Genomic DNA, 16,939 nt, shown 5'->3' on the forward strand with positions numbered 1-16,939 from the left:
AATAGCATCTTTCGTCCTGCCTGGTAAACGACTGTGTGTGCCTCCTTTAGAGCCACAGAAGATATTAGCGTTCATTGTGACGCGTAAACTGAACTTCAGGCGTAAAATCGGTGGAGGACCTGGACTACCAATCTAAATCCTAGTCTACATATTCTGAATTGTGTGAATGTGGTATTATAGTCATCATTTTACTGTGCTGTGTGTGTGTGTGTGTGTGTGTGTGTGTGTGTGTTTGTGTGTATGAGTGTATTCAGTGTAGCTTACTCTGGGCACTGTGTGATGATGACTGTTGGAGGAAGGCCGCGGGGGCTCGGCTCACCAGGTGCTTCAATTTCATTGGACAGTCTGTAACTGAAATAGACATAATCGAATATTTAAAACAGTCATTGTCCGACAAATACAAATTAATGCATTCAAGACATTAGTTTATAATCAGAACCAAACTTTCAGATAGGTACCTTTCCTCCTCTGTTAGTGTCGGTACACTCTGATACCACTGTATGAAGGCCTCGTCAGCGGTGAAAACACAGTTTTTGCAAGAAGACTGCAGGAGCCGGATTTGAGCTAAAACCTCAAACTCCTGTGAACAAAGTGGCATGTCATCACAGTGTCAAAATAAAAAAAAAGCACCCATGTTGGCTGATCTAGTAGGCTATAACTGTGCTAGTTCTTTTTTCTCTTCTCATCTTGCACCTCCCGGCGCCCTCCACTTAATAATTTCCTGCCTCAGATATTATGTTCCCTCACCTCATTTTATTACGCTCTTATCTCAAAAATTATCCCTCGCATCTCTCTTCTTTTTGTAGCTCTTCTTCATCTCTCTAACAGGATCTTTTCAGGGTCACACAATATTTGTCAGGATGCTACAATTACACATGTGCACCTTACTACTACTTGCTTGTTGGTGTCAGCGTCCAGAAACATAAGCTTAGTCCAAAGCATCCGCTAAAAGCAAACTTCTCTTATTTTAAGCGTCAACTCTTAACTAGGGCTGTCAGCATTAACGATTAGGGGCCGAGCATAACGCGTTCATTTTTTTTAATCGCATGCCGCCATTTATTCATTTATTTTCACTTCACTCGAAGGGTTTCCCGCAGCACTTATGCGGAAGACAGCAAGATGCGTCTGACACCTTAACTACGCAGACGTAGAAATAAATATGTATATGAGCGATATCCCCCGTGTTACTTGGTGTCGTGTTTTCTCCCTTTCATTCCAAACCAAACAGGTGACAACCTGCAGGTGGAGGCGGTGGAGACAGGCTCGGACATACACGCCGCTTTGGAGTTGTCAGTCTCGCAAGCGGTTTCAGTAAAGTGGCTCCATGTGCACAATGAGATTTTAGATAAATAATCATCAGTAATGTGGCTATAATGACTAAGTGGGTAAAGACAAATAATAGAACAGTTACAGTCTGGTTAGTTCAAAAAATGACTTCACTTTACTGTAATGCAGCCTTTAAAACCAGGAAAAGACAACATGTCATATTACTATATTACGATACCCCAAATTTAAGACGATATCTAGTCTCATATCACGATATCAATATAATATCGATATATTGCCCAGCTCTAGCAGAAAGTGTGTCAGAGGCTCCCGGACGATGAACTGAGACTCCCTTACCTGCTTGTCGGGCAACGGTTAATGATCTTTTTTTTTTTTTTTTTTTTTCATTGTGTTTCATTTTGGAAGGCTGGCTGACAAAAATCGCCACTTACTAGCTAATTAATTAGCCTGAGGTAAACGATGTGTGTGTGTGTGTGTGTGTGTGTGTGTGTGTGTGTGTGTGTGTGAGTGTGTGGGTCAGTAGTTTCACGCATACACAGCCTGTACAAATCTTAAAGTCAAGTTCATAAAGTAACTTTCTTTGCATTCATTTGATTCCCAATCAAGACACACTGGTAATAATTGCTTTCCATTGTTAATATGTACTTAAAAACAGTTCTGAAATGCAAGATAATAGAATTTTAATCATAAATAAAACATGTGATTAATTGTGATTAACTATAGAAATTCAGCGATTAATCGCGATTAAAAAAAAATGAATTGCTTGACAGCCCTACTTTTAACCTTTTATTTTTCACACTGATAAGTATCGCAACACTCACCCTTCTCCTTTTGTCAAAGTTGATGTAGCCGTTCTGCAAAGGGAGTGACAGGATGTGTTATGTCAGTTTGATAATTGTAAAATAGTGTGCAACTTCCAGGGGTTGTGACCAACTTTCCCCTTGATAGAGATGAGAGGAACTTACATCCAGCCTGTCTTTGACCGCCGTGTCCAGCATAGTGAGGTCTGTGAGGAAGATGCCCAGGTAGGGCACAGTGCCCTGGGCGTTGGACTGTGTAAAAAAAAAAAAGAAGTGTTTTATCAGTCCCCCAGAGGTTTCTATTCACATCGTAAAGGGCCCACACTGCGAGGGATTTCAGAGCAGCCGCCTGCAGCTATTTTTCAAACGATGGCTCAGGATTCAGCACATCAGACACACGACGGCCCTCTGTTCCACTTCGCTGCTGCGTGCCGGTCGATCCCGCTTACAACCCTCTATCAAACCACTGAAACACCCTCTGCTTAGCAAAAGTGACATCAGTATCAGTGTTTGAATGTAGCGTTTTGTAGGAAAACAGCACTTTCAAGTCAACTAAATGATGTATTTCAAAGGCCAATCTAGAGACAGGCATTGCAAATTAGCTTAGGCTATAAATGCTGTGGTGTGTGGCATGGTTCATGCTACAAACTTGCCCCTATACAAATAAACTTTACAACTTTTAGTTTGAAATCCATTATTAAGCTATCAGCAAAAGCATATACAGTAACTGAGTGCTTTAACTAAAAATAAACTTGATTCTAATGCACTACACTTATATTGGATATTTATGATGCAGCATACACTGTATATACAACAAAATAAGATTCATAAGCCCTAAAAGACACCTGAATCCAAGTTTCACCACAAATCCTTTTCTACAGATATTATACAACATTTTGCCCCCTAACTTTAACAATACTAATGACACTTTTGCAGGATCTTACATCATCCATAACATTTCCAAGGTCTCACATAAAGGCCTCCGGGGGTGTACAGCCCTTCAGGCTAAAAAACAATCGGTATGCAGACCAGACGTGGGCTGTAAAGTTAGTGAAAAATATATATATATATATATATATATAGTTTTTTTATGTGCTTGAAGATCTGAGGTTTTGCCTCAGCAACAAATGTTGAGGTCATTTTTACGTTACTCCTCCGTTACCGAAATGTCTTAATGAATTCAGGCTTCAGTGAAAGTAATTTGCAAATGTTGAACTGTGCATGTGACCGCAGTTTTTGCACAATTTCAGCCATTTACACCCGAGTGCTGACCTGTGCGACAACAGTCAGTAGTAGAAGGAGTTTATTTTCCCTAACCTAAATGTTCAACCCAGTGGACTACCACAAACAAGCCTGCCTCCCAAAAAGCAAAACCTCCATCGCTCCCTAATTTTCACTCAACTTACCCTATTAATATGTTTGTTGTTGAGCCTGTGGTCAATGTTGGCGAACTTTGATGTGCCCTCCTGCAACACAAAAGCAAGGAAAAGGTTTAGAGTTCATTATCGGCCTTGGAAACAATTGTGGAGAAATCAGTCTCATCACAAGGTCCATTTAGTAGCTGTTCTGGAGCTTTTACATGATCCTCATCAACAGATGGAGTTTGCCAACATATGTCAGGTTTTGACTTTAAAACTCCACTTTTAAGCCAACATGGATAAGAAGTCCTTAAAGTGTACATTTTAACCGCGACAATAACATGATAACTGGACAAATCCATCATGCTCATGCAATGTGGTCAAAACAAAAGGAAATTGTTTTTTGTCAAGAAATAGGTATTTTATGCCACAATGTACACCAGCATATAGTGTATTTGTTAGCATATATATTGCAGCTTTAAACCCGCAATAACCGATTTGTATGGCCGCACGGGGGTAGTGGAAACTCAGTTTATATGGCTAATGTGTTAAAAAACTGATTATAGTTGGCCCAAAAACACCACTGATGAGAGCTGTGAGAATGAACCAAAAACAGAAAGTTATGGGCCATAAAACCAAAACAATGAGCTGAAAGACACTAAGTCATATGGTTAATAATTTCACTTTCAATGCAAGTTTTCATTTATTTATTTGACTTATTTTTACTTGGACATAGAATATTTCCTAATGGAATATGTAACAAATAGCATTTATAGCCTAAGCTTATTGCCAGTGCTAGACTCTAGATGGGCTTTTATTTTACTTTATTTAATTGTATTTTATTTAAAAAATATATAGATTCATAGTGATAAACAAATTTGTATGCAATTCTAAAAAATAGCCAATTGCCATAAATGTACCAGTGAGATAGAACCTAATCCTTTGATGAAAACTTTCAGGAAGCTCACAATAATAGTATGCTCAGACTGGCCAGGAATATTTCAAATGACTCCTCACATGTTTTGCACAGAGAATATCAGCTTCTGCCTTCAAACAGACGCTTTAGAGTTCATTCTTTCAATCGCATCAGACTTAAAAACTCTTTCATACATCAATCTATCCTATTATTAAACCAGCTACATTAAATCCAGTGCAATATTTATTCAGGGTTACAATACCTTGTCTGTGTGTCATGTATGCTTTGTTTCCTTACTTGGGTGCTTATGTCATTTTTGGTAATGTTTCATGTATGTCTTTTGGTGTTATTCATCTTATGTATGTCTGTATGTATGTCTATGTCCTCTTTTTTTACACAAGCTACCCAGGGATACAAAAAGAATTTCAGCACTGGCTGACAATAAAGTTGTATCATATCGTATCGTATCGTATGGTATTGTATCGTATCGTATGAACATTAATAAATGATCAAATATTAATAAGACATTAATAATGTAAATGAAAAGTTGACACTGCTCAGTCTAGAGATCTGTCATGACAGCTTGGCATTAGCCAAGAAGACATAGCCTGTAATAATCATGCTTTATAATAAAGTGTTCAAATATTGTCAAATGCTTCAATGACCGTGTTGTGAATCATTTCTTTCCCCAAACTTTTAGAAAGTCTTTTATTAGTCTGACTCATTCTTCTCACACTCTGTCTGCTAGTCGTAGTCATTTTTAGACAAGCTGAGAGATGAAGGGAAGCAAGTAACTGTGCTGAAAAAAAATCAAAGGGCAACAGAAGAAGATGGTGTCTTTCTGGGATCAAAGCTCAGAGTGAAGCTTTCTAAATGAAAGCAAACGTTTGGATGAATTCCTTTGGGGATATCATGGTAAAATCGCAGCTAATGCAAAGATATTGATGCCTGCATTGCACCATAACAGCGAATCAAAACACGGCGGATCCTGTCAACTTCCCCCGACTATCTCACACAGTGCAAACTAAATATAATGTACTTCTTCAGATGGGTGAAGTGAAGTTGTTGACAGAATAAGGGCAGTTGTACTCAACCAGATTAGACTGGGTTCTGGTCTTTTCAAGCAGTCATAAATCTCTACCACTGAATGTTGTTTTCAGAGGAGAAGGCTCGACTTCAGTCTGTGCAGATAGGAATTCAAAACGTGTTCCAATAGTGGCTCTTGACAGACACATTAGTAAATGTCTCATTCTGCTGTTGAAATTATGGGATGCTCGTCAGCAGGATGTGAGATATGAGTGCAGAGGAGTCACTTTTGTTGTAGCTGCATTTAGAGGCTTGACAGACGTCACTGTTTGCTCGCAGTGTGCATGTATGTTATTTTTAGTCATGCTATCTGCGTGGAAATGTTAATCGATTTGTCAGTCCAAGAACTATCTTGAGAACTGGATGCATTCAGATAAAATTTTATACAGACATTCATGGCTCCAAGAGGATGTATCGATTTTGGGGCTTACCCAACCGAACCGGTTTTCCGTGGTCATTTGTTTAATACACAACAAAATGGCGATCGTTGTTAGTTGTCATAGAGACAATGTGCGTCAGTAAACTGTGTCGCAGCTTGCTGGGAAGAGAGCCTCCCGACGCAGCTCGGAAGACGTTCTCGGAGTTGCAGGGAGTGAGAAGGGACATCAAGGCCCAGCGGCAGTGGGTCAGCGGACCGCTAACATTAGACCCAGCCCGCTGTTCTGCTCATTCTCTGTAATTGATGCAAGGACGGCGGAACCAGCAAGCCAGCCAGCCGGTGTTAGTTGGCTAACGTTAGCTTCTTAACTCCGCCTTAACGTTACCCCCTCGACGCATCGTTCACAGAAAACGGAATAAAACAGCAGAAAATGGCTGCTGCTCTGACCATTCTGCTACGCTGATTTTAACGGAAATGGCCTTTCTATTCATTTTATTTTTATGGGATCACCTGACTTCCTCTAGCGCCATCATTAGATAATTCTAAATTCAAACTACTAATGACATTCCCCATCATCCTCAGCTGTACACTGTGCTAGCAAACATTAGCATGCTACTTTCTAAATATCTGCTCTTTAGCATTGCCATTGTGACCATGTTAGCATGCTGATGTTAGCATTTAGCTCAATGCCTGTAAGTAAAGCCTTATAGAGCTCCTTCTTTTTCCGTTTTCTTTATAGATTAGCTCATACAATAAACATTAATTTCTAAAATCAGGTCAAAAATTGTGAATATATTGAGTCAAGGCTTATAGCAGAGTAATGCACAAAACCAAAACCTGCGTACAGTGAACGGTAAACAGTAGCTGTGTTTGAAACCGTTCCCTATCACGGAAATAGTGCACTATATAGTGTGTTCGCCATTTTGTAGTGGTGTTCGAATTCTACGCGGTAAATTTCATTTACTATATAGTCCACTATAAAATACCCACAATACACTGCTAATTTGAGTGTACATATGTCAGTACCCGATCCGTTCCACCTGCACAATCCGTTCTGCGCATGCGCAAGATGTTCACGCATGCGCAGATGATAATACCGTTTTACGACCTGCCCGATCTGTTCCACGCTAGCCTCCACCCAAGCTAACAGCTAATTCGGCTAACCGCTAGCCGACAAATAACGCATGCGCAGAACGGATCGTGCAGGAAGGAAAAATGGAGAGGACTTTCGTTTCTAAACAGCGTAAATTTAACATGCAACATATATACAACCTTTTACTATTCTCTTGAGTGCTGTGTTTGTTTCAGGGACGTTATTGGAAGTATTTTAGTTTCGGTTTGTTTAGATGATGCTGGGCACCCCCGTCTCCATCACACAAACAACGGGCGCATCTCCTGACACAAGCCACGCAACGATGTGTTTTCAGTGAGTGTCCGAAATCTCGTTTGGTCGTTCCCAATATAGTTCACTATTTAATAAACACTATACTGTATAGTGAACAGTGAACGAGTGAATGAGGGAACGGTTTCTAACACAGCTAGTGTCTTTCTTTCTGTATAACACAGTTGCTTCAGGAGTTAACATATTATGCACACAGGTGTAAACTCAAAGTGTTTGTAGTGATGGGGAGGAAAAGTATCTTTGAAGATTTTGTTAGCAAGGTGGTAAATAGATAAGCGGTAAAAGCATCCAGCAGTATCCAAGAGCAACACAGATCTGAGTAAAAATAGGCCTCAAACAAGTCCAAGACATCAGAAGAGAGTTGTTGAAATCTGACTCCAGACTCAAATTGCACGTCAAACTGGCAGCTCTCCGGCACAAGAAACTGCTTCCTCAGCCTCTAAGCAACGAGATGTAAAATGACAAATGGTCAAACGAAACACGTCATTCAGGCTTGAAAAGGTTTGATGCTGCGTCATGACTCTGGGAAAAACCAGCCTCTGCGTGCCATAAACAAAAGATCAAATTTCTCACTGAACCTGCTCCATTTACTGTATGTCATCATTCAGAACCCGATATCCTTTTGAAAATGTACAATATATTATATTTCCATTGTCACTCTGTGTTTTGTCTTGACAGAAACCTACCTCCTTTAGGAGTTCTCTGCTTTGTGAGTAGTTGTCCTTGTCTGAGAATATTTCTGACAGTTCCTCGTATCTCCTCACCGCCTCCCTGTTAAGTGACCAAAACAGTGAATTGAATTGAATTGAATAATCATTCATATTTCAACATTATTAAGCTAATGAAATGCAATGAAGACATTTTGTACAGGCTGAATTTAAAGTGTCTGCAAAGTCAAAATTATGTAATTGGATTGGCGATGAGGTTATTTACAAGGTTGACTTGGCTTCCTATAATGCAGTTTGAAGCTATGAAGAAACTGTCCTCCAGGTCCTAACCAAACATCACATTTACAATTAATATAATACTTTATGTAGGGTAGCTGTTTTAAGAAATATTTTTTTTAACACGTAATAAAATATATGGTACGTTCTAAGCATCTGAAAATGACTATACCATATAAATGTTGCTTCATAGAATGTAAGCAATAAGTATTTTCTAGAAATTACTTTTGAATCTCTTTAAGCACCACGAAGTAACAATTATTGTCATTATCGATTCATCTGCTGATTATTTTCTTGAGGAATCGATTAATTGTTCTGTCCGTAAAATGTCAGAATGTAGTTATGAATACCAGTTGAAATTTTCTAATGCCCCAAGTTGACGTCTTCAAATGTCTTGTTTTTCCAATCAACGTTCAAAAAATACAAAACGTATTGATTTTCTATCCTATAAGTCAAAGACAAACAGCCAATCCTCAAAACTAAGAAGTTGGAACCAAGGAATGTTCGGTGTTTCTTCTTAAAAAATGACTGAACCTATGAATCGATTATTAAATCCATCATTGCTTGTTATTTTTCAATGGATTGACTAATCGATTATTTGATTAATCATTTCAGCTCTACACTACATTAACATTAAAAAAAGAATTTTCAAAAAATATATTTTACAGTTCATAGCACACTTCCCAGTTAAACATTTGTTTGTACCTGTGTGTTTCTCTCGGTATACGTGTTTACTACTGTCTGTGTTGTATATCAAATAGTTTTTTATGTCATTTTAAACTGCATATATGTCTAAAGTATTTTATTTCCTAGCCCTCCTAGCCCCTAATTGGCTTTGTCACTTGTCAGGCCGACATTGTAAATAAGAAGTTTTTAATGACTTGTTTGTAAAAAATAAAAGGTAAAATAAAAAAATAAAACACTGCTTATACAGTGCACTTTCACCAAACAGATAAAACACAAATTGATGCACAAAAAAAATTGATGGAGAAAAAGTCCCTAATGGTGAAACTGCGGAATGTTTACACTGCAGCTTTCATTTTTTTGTCACACAAATTTTCCCTGAAGTTTGGAATAACCCTATTTAAAGGCAATTTCCACCTGTATGTTAATGCAATCTCTACTCTTATTATCTATTGTCTAGTGTGTGACTTGTCATAGCAGTTAAAGCACTGGTGAAACAAATAACATTAATTATAGCTATGTTCCATAGTCAGTGGGGGTCATTATTTAAGAGAAAGATCTTCTATTTTGAGAATGAGAAGAGTGTTTCTTTCACTTTTAAAGCTATAGTGCGTACTTTCTGTCTCCCTGTGAGGAATTCTAAGCAATAACAACAAAACTGTTGTTGCATCCACATGACACAAGCCTTCCATGATTGCGCACACGCCCCCACCTCTCCTCCACGCAGTAACTAGTAGCCAAGGAGGACACGGAGGATTAAAAAAACATGATGGACTCTTCAGAAGAGGTAATTATCTTCACTCAAGTTTCTGCACGCGAAAGTTGCCGGACGACACAATCTTCTGAACGTTGCCATAGTGAGAGATACAGAGAAAGTTGTGTGGAGCTGATAGTCTTAATTAGCTTTCTATCAACTCATTTGGCAGTGGCTTGAATGTAACAGACGTTCATTACAATATAAAAAAAGTTAGGCACTAAGACATGAGGTGCCACTGCTGCAGTTCCTTGGTCTCTAGCAGAGATCAGTATAAGTCCTCAATTACTTAATACTACAAAACCTACTGTGTTACCCACTGTACTGTAGAAATTCATACTATTTTACACCTGAGTTATGACTTTTCTTTTTATATAACTATTTATATATATATTGTTTTTTTTATTACTTGTTTCTTCGGTTTGTATTGTTGTATTTTGTCTAGTCTTTTTTATCTTTGTCTTATTTTTTATTTTTTTTATGCAAGGCAATCAGAAAGGACAGCAAACTACAAATGTCCTTGTACAGTGAAAATCATTCTCTGTGTATTTTGCTTTTTCAAACTGAGAGGTACAGACCTGTCAGTGTCATGCCACGTCTTCCTCAGCCGGTGGATGGGATTACTCTGCAGGGCCGACACGATGGCATACAGTGAGGAGAAGTTCTTCCTGGCTCGACATTCCTGTTGAAAGAACACACAGATAACAATCATTTGCATGCACACACACAAACACACACACATACACGGCAAACTAAGAACACCTGTGGGTATGGGTCTGGCCGGTATTGAGTTACAGTGTCAGCCTGAGGTGCTGAATAATGCATACTGCTAAAGAGGTTTGTCCCAAAAGACATTTTGGCAGCAAACCAGTGATACCTCACTTTGCCAAAGAGGATGTTGGAGTGTTTGTGAGTATGTGATGCAGCTTATTCACATATAAAGAGGATCGGAAAGGAAAAAATCCATAACAAGCAAGGACAGGATGTGTGTGTGTGTGTGTGTGTGTGTGTGTGTGTGTGTGTGTGTGTGTGTGTGTGTGTGTGTGTGTGTGTGTGTAACCCTAACACTGTTACAGAACTCCACATGTTAAACCACATGTCTCTTATATAATACTGTCTTTTTTTTAAAGCAGATTCAAAGCTTAACTGTTTGCCTTGAGGTCTTACATCACATTTTATTGAATCAGCACATTTCTGGTATGTACTGTTCATGCAGAGTACATTTCCTATTCCATTTTCTAAATGTGTACTGGGATTGAAAGCTACTTCTAGTATAAAATATGCAGATTTTTAATAATCACTCTTCTCACTTTCTGCCAAAAGTGGTCGACCACCAAATGAACTCAAACAGAGAGAGCTATTTGTTGATTTGCTGCTGCTCTGACCAGAAAAGAACCATATATAAAGACTTGATTAATGTGTTTTGCCCATAGCTATTGATTAAAGTGAAATTACTAGCACAGCCACAGCAGAAACCAAGCAGACTGTGAATTTGTGATAGTATGTGCACAGTCAGAACTAAGAATAGGATTATGGTTATGGGATTAATGGGGGTTTATTGTTGGGAAATGCACAGTTGAGGTTTTTGGAAAACATTGAAACCCCAACTGACATACTGTTAGCAATTTCATTTCAAGAGGAGCAACATTTTTTCACTTCTTGTCTGTAAAAATGGCATGAAATCCTGCATTTTTAGAGCTGTGACTTTTGATTTTTGCATACTGACCTCTGCCACGCTGATCCATTTCTCCAGAAGTCGGGCTCTCTGCTGGCTGCGCAGTTTCGTAGGCCAAAGGCAGGATGCTAGAACTGCATTGGCCAACTTGTTGAACTGACGTATGGTGGCCCGGACGGACCAACAAACGCCTTCCCTCCCTTTCTTGTCTCTCTGCGACCACAGTGAGCCAAGGCAGTGGTACGGGACCAGACGGACAAACAGCTCCTGATAAGTGACAGCACATAGATCTATAAATAACAGTCTGTTTCCTGGAAATCAATATTCAAACCATGAAACCAGTACTTTGAGGAATTTCGTGCTGAGAGTTTTTGAGGGTGGCGCCTTTCTGTTGTGGTGTTTGCAGCCACGGTGGCTCACGTTACTATAAGTACCACTTTCATTCTGTGCATTCTAAACAAGATAGCAAAAAAACAATAAGTGACTACAGATTGATTCTATGTTCTATAGGTGAGTGAAATAGAGCAGAGAAAATATGAACGTATCCATATCAGGGGATCAAAGTTCATCACGACACAAAACAGGATGGTTCCAATTGTGGAAAGCAGACTGGGCCTGAACTAATCTACAGAGTCAACATGAATTCAAAGCAGAGGTGTATCATGCAAACATACTCTGGAAATGTCAGAATAAACCAAATAACAATAGCTTTGCATTCACTGTAATTCAATTTCAGTATCATTGGTCAATATTTAGCATCATGCGAAACATGTTACAAGAAAACTCACTGTCTCTATTTTGGTGAGCTGCTCAGCGATGAGCGCTGCAGGGAATCCAAGGACACTGGTGGGTTCAAACTTGGAGGCGTCAGGAGGAGGGCTGGTGAAACCGCTCTGATCTGCAAAGGGTGAAGGCTGTTCAATAAAACTGTGCATTCAGAATATATTAGAAACACCTTAGTTTGTAGGCCCTATATATCTTTTCTATCCTTTAGTTCAGAGATCTTCAACAAGGGGTCCGCGACTCTTAGGGGGGGGGTCCTCAGAGTTACTCCGGGGGTGGGGGGCGCCAAATCATTGCTAATTTTTTTAATGTAAAATGTCAATGTCTGAGAACATACATTACAGTTTTTGACGAGTGCTCACACACTGAAATCAAAAGTATTACGCAAGTGTCAAAACCTTACACTCAAGGAGCAAAACATTGGCCCAGATGTGCACCACTATAAGCACAATGTCAGCTTCACACAAAAATACACACAGTACTTTGCAAAACACTCAACACACTTGTATACACGAGACACAGAAGTATATCGTGATGTCACGTCCGTGCAATTCCAAAGCATTGACAGTAATTACCACAACCATGAGCCAATCTGTGAAACACAGCCAAGAGGTGCGTAAACACATGATTGCTTAACTGTAGACACACCATTCAGGTTTAACCACTATAAAAATGCATGAAAGGAGTCAGAAGAAGAGGGAGGATGAAAGGGGAAATCCACAGAGGAGGAGAAGGAGGAAGAGGAAGAGGAAGAGGTACTCCTCTTTCAGGCAATGGAGGACGCCTGTGAACAGGTTGACTTGCAGCTGTGCAAGGATGGATTCGACATTCAAGACGGTTCTTCCCACGTTGTCTTGCCAATGAGGATATCGCCTGTGATGTTGGTGAAATTCTCTGGCCAGATCCAGCTAGGCGAAGAGATAATGTCTAGAATTTTCTGATCTTTCTGATTGTGATGACGAGATCTTTTTATTATTATTTTTTTTTTCTGTAATTATAACCTGTACTGGATACAGTATGTTATGTTTGTCTGTTGTTTGCTGAGCTAACAGTGTTATGCACATTACTGTAGTAGCTGTATGAAAACTGGGACATGTTGTTGAAATTCTCCATGTTGACATGTTGACTGATTTGGGTATATGGAGAGAAATAAATTATATTTTCCTAAGTTTGCAGCATTGGTCTAGTGTAGTGTTTGGTGAACTTATTGTATATTTGCACTTTCTCTGTGTACTTCATTTACAGTACTCTAATCACTGAGAAGTAGAATTGTAAAAAGTGTTTTAGGTTAGCTACAGCAGTGTGTAACTGGTTCAAACAGAAATAAGTCATATGAAACGTGTGTTTCATATGGTAACAAAATATGGATTTTATAAATTAGTGTATAGTTTTTGCAAGAGTGTTTCATTTTGCAAAGGGTCTGAGGTGTCCTGCTGATTGGATGAAGTGTTCTGAAAAACCGGTCCCTGCTTTCAAAATAGTGCTTAAGCAATCGGAAAAAAACTGAAATATGAAACCCTGTGCCTTCCACATGAATGTTTAACATTAAAACATGATGTATAAACAATGTATTTAAATATCCATCCACCCAGTTTAATATGCAGCTCAGTTTTATACAATACATGTAGTACGGGGTCCCTGCTATGTCTCTCTTTCAGTTAAAGGGTCCTTGGTCTAAAAAACGTTGGAAGACCCCTGTTTTAGTTGCAGGAATCACTGTGTCCAGTGGGATCGTGAAGTCGTTTTGTTCCACAGAATCGTGGCTTTCCCAAGGAAAACAGTTTCGTTGTCTAGTTATCTCAGGAAAACACGAGGAAACTGGATAAATCTCATTCTAATGAGAAAATGACTTTGTTATGTCGAGGTAATGTGATTCTTCACTCGTGACCTCAAGGTTACAGGATGAGAGAAGATTAGGAATCAGTGCTAGTTGATCTGAAGCTGTATCAACACACAGCAGTGCCGGGCGCCCGGATAGCTCAGTTGGTAGATCGGGCGCCCATATATAGAGGTTTACCCCTCGACGCAGCGAGCCGCGGTTTCGACTCCAACCTGCGGCCCTTTGCTGCATGTCATTCCCCCCTCTCTCTCCACTTTCATGTCTTCAGCTGTCCTGTCAAATAGGCCTAAAAATGCCCAAAAAATAATCTTAAAAAAAACAAACACACAGCAGTGCTTTGAGCTAAATGCTAGCTTGGCAACACAGCTCACATTGACAATGCTAACATCATGTTTAACATCTTAGCGTGTTAGCATGCTAACATTTTTTAATTAGCATTAAACACAAAGTACAGCAATTATTGCAACCATGGCCGCCTAACCTATGGTTTTCATAGCAGAGTTGTAGTGTCCAAAATATTTTTAGTGTACAGGTACAATGATCCCATTGTCAAGGACTTTAAACAACCTTCTACATGCTCCTGGGTTCAGAAGAACACTAAGAAACTGGCATGAAAAATAATATTATAATAATACACATAATACACTTCTCTAATCAAGGAAGCCACAACCAGCCCATGTTGTATTTTCTTTGTTTTTTGCAGCCTCCGTTTGGGATTTACACTGAGAAGACAAATGTATTTCTACATGAAAACCCTCATCTAGCGAGGCCTTTACTGGTGTCATTTAAATCCCAGTTAAATTACAGACCTTTATGGGCGTCAGGGAGCAGGGCTTTCTCGCTGAGCTCCTCGGCTATGTTGAGGAGGCGAGCGCAGAGGTCGGCTGCAGACGAGGAGTCCTGGGGGAGGAGGGGAGCCAGGCGCAGCAGGCGAGAGGGTTCCCCCAAACTCTTAAAGTCTTCAGGATACTCAGAGAGCCACGTGCTAAACACAGTACACACCGCTCTGCAGGAATGAGGAGAGAAATGTTGAAGGAAAAAAGGATTCAGCATTTCCATGGCTTTAGAGAATGTCACTCAAAAACTTTGTGGGACACAATATTAGAAACACGACACGACGAGTCTTTTGTTTTTTTTAGCCTTGACCGCACAGTTCAGAGGTCCGAGAATAAAAAGGCTCCTTATAGTGCTGTGTCGGTAAATCAGGTCATCAGGAAAGGAAAGAAACATTCTTAAATCAAACTTGAAGTTTTATGGGAGCAAAAGATGGATCTGTTTGTGGTTTAAACCCTGAGGTGGTGCAGGTTGCCAGAAGCAGATAAACAAGCCGTTGCAGATTGGAATTGATTGAATATATTGATATTTTCCAACACAGCTAAAACGTCGGCAAGAAGTCACGTTCTCGGGGGGGTTTAAACAAGAAAAGCAGCTTAGCGATGACTACAATTTAGTGGAATAGGATCAAGATTGTGCTTGAGTCTGAACATTTGTCTGAGTCTGAAATGCAGTTCAGCATCTTTTCCATTCAAAACACTAAGTCAAAGAAATAGGCTGGTTGAGATGGTTTGCATTTCCTGTTGCTATCTCTTGTTTTGGTGTTTCCGCCCATGTTTACTTGTTTAATGTTAACGTGCCATTTAAAAAAAATATAAAAATCAACACTGCCTGGTAATAATAATATTCCCTCAAAAACAGAAGCAAGAACTTTAGAAGATGTATTTATGGCACACACATCTCCACACTTATATTTAAGCACACACACACACACACACACACACACACACACACACACACACACACACACACACATGCACACCAACACACAGCATGTCACAGTAAAAGTTCCACAAAGATCATGGGGAGCATTTTCAAAAACTCACTTGTTGAAAGATTGTCTCATCTGGCTCCTCTCGCTGTCCCCAGGCGGGTTCTCCAATCTGTTCACAAAAAAGAAAAAGTTGGTGGAGCAGGAAAAAACAAAAAAACATAACTACCATTCAGCTTCAAATATGTGCATCTGCTGTGCTGTGTCATAAATAATACTCTTTGTGATAAATGTATTTATGGCTTGTTTTTCAGCAAAGGCTGTCCTGATGTTTACAGGTAGACTAAGAACGTTGCCAGGAGTCTAAACTTTCCTTTGTGTTGCTTCTTTGAAAAAAACTTTGCAAACAGCTGTTTCATACAAATGCCTCCATTATTTAATAAATACTTCATAACAGAACAAAAAGCCTTCACAGGCAAGTTTTTTGCCGAACTGTGGTCGCAGTTATTTTACCTAGGCACACAGGTGCTTCCTCCATTGTGAAAGTGTCTCTAAATGAAGTTACACAATTAATCTAGAGACTGCTTTCTACTGTTTAAATTACACTCCGCTTTGGAGACAAATTGCAAAGCTAAACTAAAATCTGTTCATCTTGTGAAAATGGAAATTAGGTGTAAAGTAAATTGATCAACCAGTACATGCTGACTCTAATGTAACTATTTATCTGCACTTTAGTATTTAGTACACTAGCAGTGTGGCTCTGAAGATAGCAATGTCTGTTGGTTTGGTCCGCCACTTTATTTCAGACTGAAATATCTTAAGAACTATTGGATTACATGGATTGCCATGAAATATGGTTCAGACATTGATGGTTCCCAGATGACCAATCCTACCGATTTCTAGTGACCCATCATTACACCTGAGACTGCTATCATACCAGCAATTTATCTTTTCTTTTTTTAAACCCTAACTGAAAGCCATATTCTCTTTTTTAGACAAAAGCAACAAAAATAATTGTGTCATCACAGATACAAAAAAATAAAAAGAACTCTCCCACCTGTCAGACAGGATGTCCAGCACTCTCCCCGTGGAGGTGAAGGATCGATAGGTGGAGAGGAAGATGGTGATAAAGGAGGAGTCTCCCAGAGAAAAGGAGTGGAAGAGGTGGCGCACCAGCTTCTCTTCTGTCCCTGCTTTTACACACTGAGAGCGAGGAGCTGCTGACTGGAGGAAGACAGGAAGGAAAAGAAAGGAAGGTAATGTTAC

At 39.5% G+C, this 16,939-nt stretch overlaps 1 protein-coding gene across 1 annotated transcript in view; it reads right to left on the reverse strand.

The window, feature by feature from the left end:
* The window catches only part of rgl2 (ral guanine nucleotide dissociation stimulator-like 2), a 35,460-nt gene that overhangs the window by 4,556 nt on the left and 13,965 nt on the right, over window positions 1-16,939 (reverse strand). Inside the window, exons 5-16 of the mRNA XM_028579708.1 lie at window positions 16,731-16,897; window positions 15,789-15,845; window positions 14,718-14,914; window positions 12,074-12,183; window positions 11,337-11,552; window positions 10,189-10,292; window positions 7,915-7,999; window positions 3,494-3,553; window positions 2,253-2,339; window positions 2,109-2,141; window positions 459-580; window positions 265-351 (exon numbers count right to left, since the gene is read on the reverse strand). Of these exons, the coding sequence (XP_028435509.1) occupies window positions 265-351; window positions 459-580; window positions 2,109-2,141; window positions 2,253-2,339; window positions 3,494-3,553; window positions 7,915-7,999; window positions 10,189-10,292; window positions 11,337-11,552; window positions 12,074-12,183; window positions 14,718-14,914; window positions 15,789-15,845; window positions 16,731-16,897 (1,325 nt within the window). The remainder of the gene's footprint in view (window positions 1-264; window positions 352-458; window positions 581-2,108; window positions 2,142-2,252; window positions 2,340-3,493; window positions 3,554-7,914; window positions 8,000-10,188; window positions 10,293-11,336; window positions 11,553-12,073; window positions 12,184-14,717; window positions 14,915-15,788; window positions 15,846-16,730; window positions 16,898-16,939) is intronic.

This window comes from Perca flavescens, chromosome 6 (assembly GCF_004354835.1).
Source record: "Perca flavescens isolate YP-PL-M2 chromosome 6, PFLA_1.0, whole genome shotgun sequence".
Taxonomy (NCBI): Eukaryota; Metazoa; Chordata; class Actinopteri; order Perciformes; family Percidae; genus Perca; species Perca flavescens.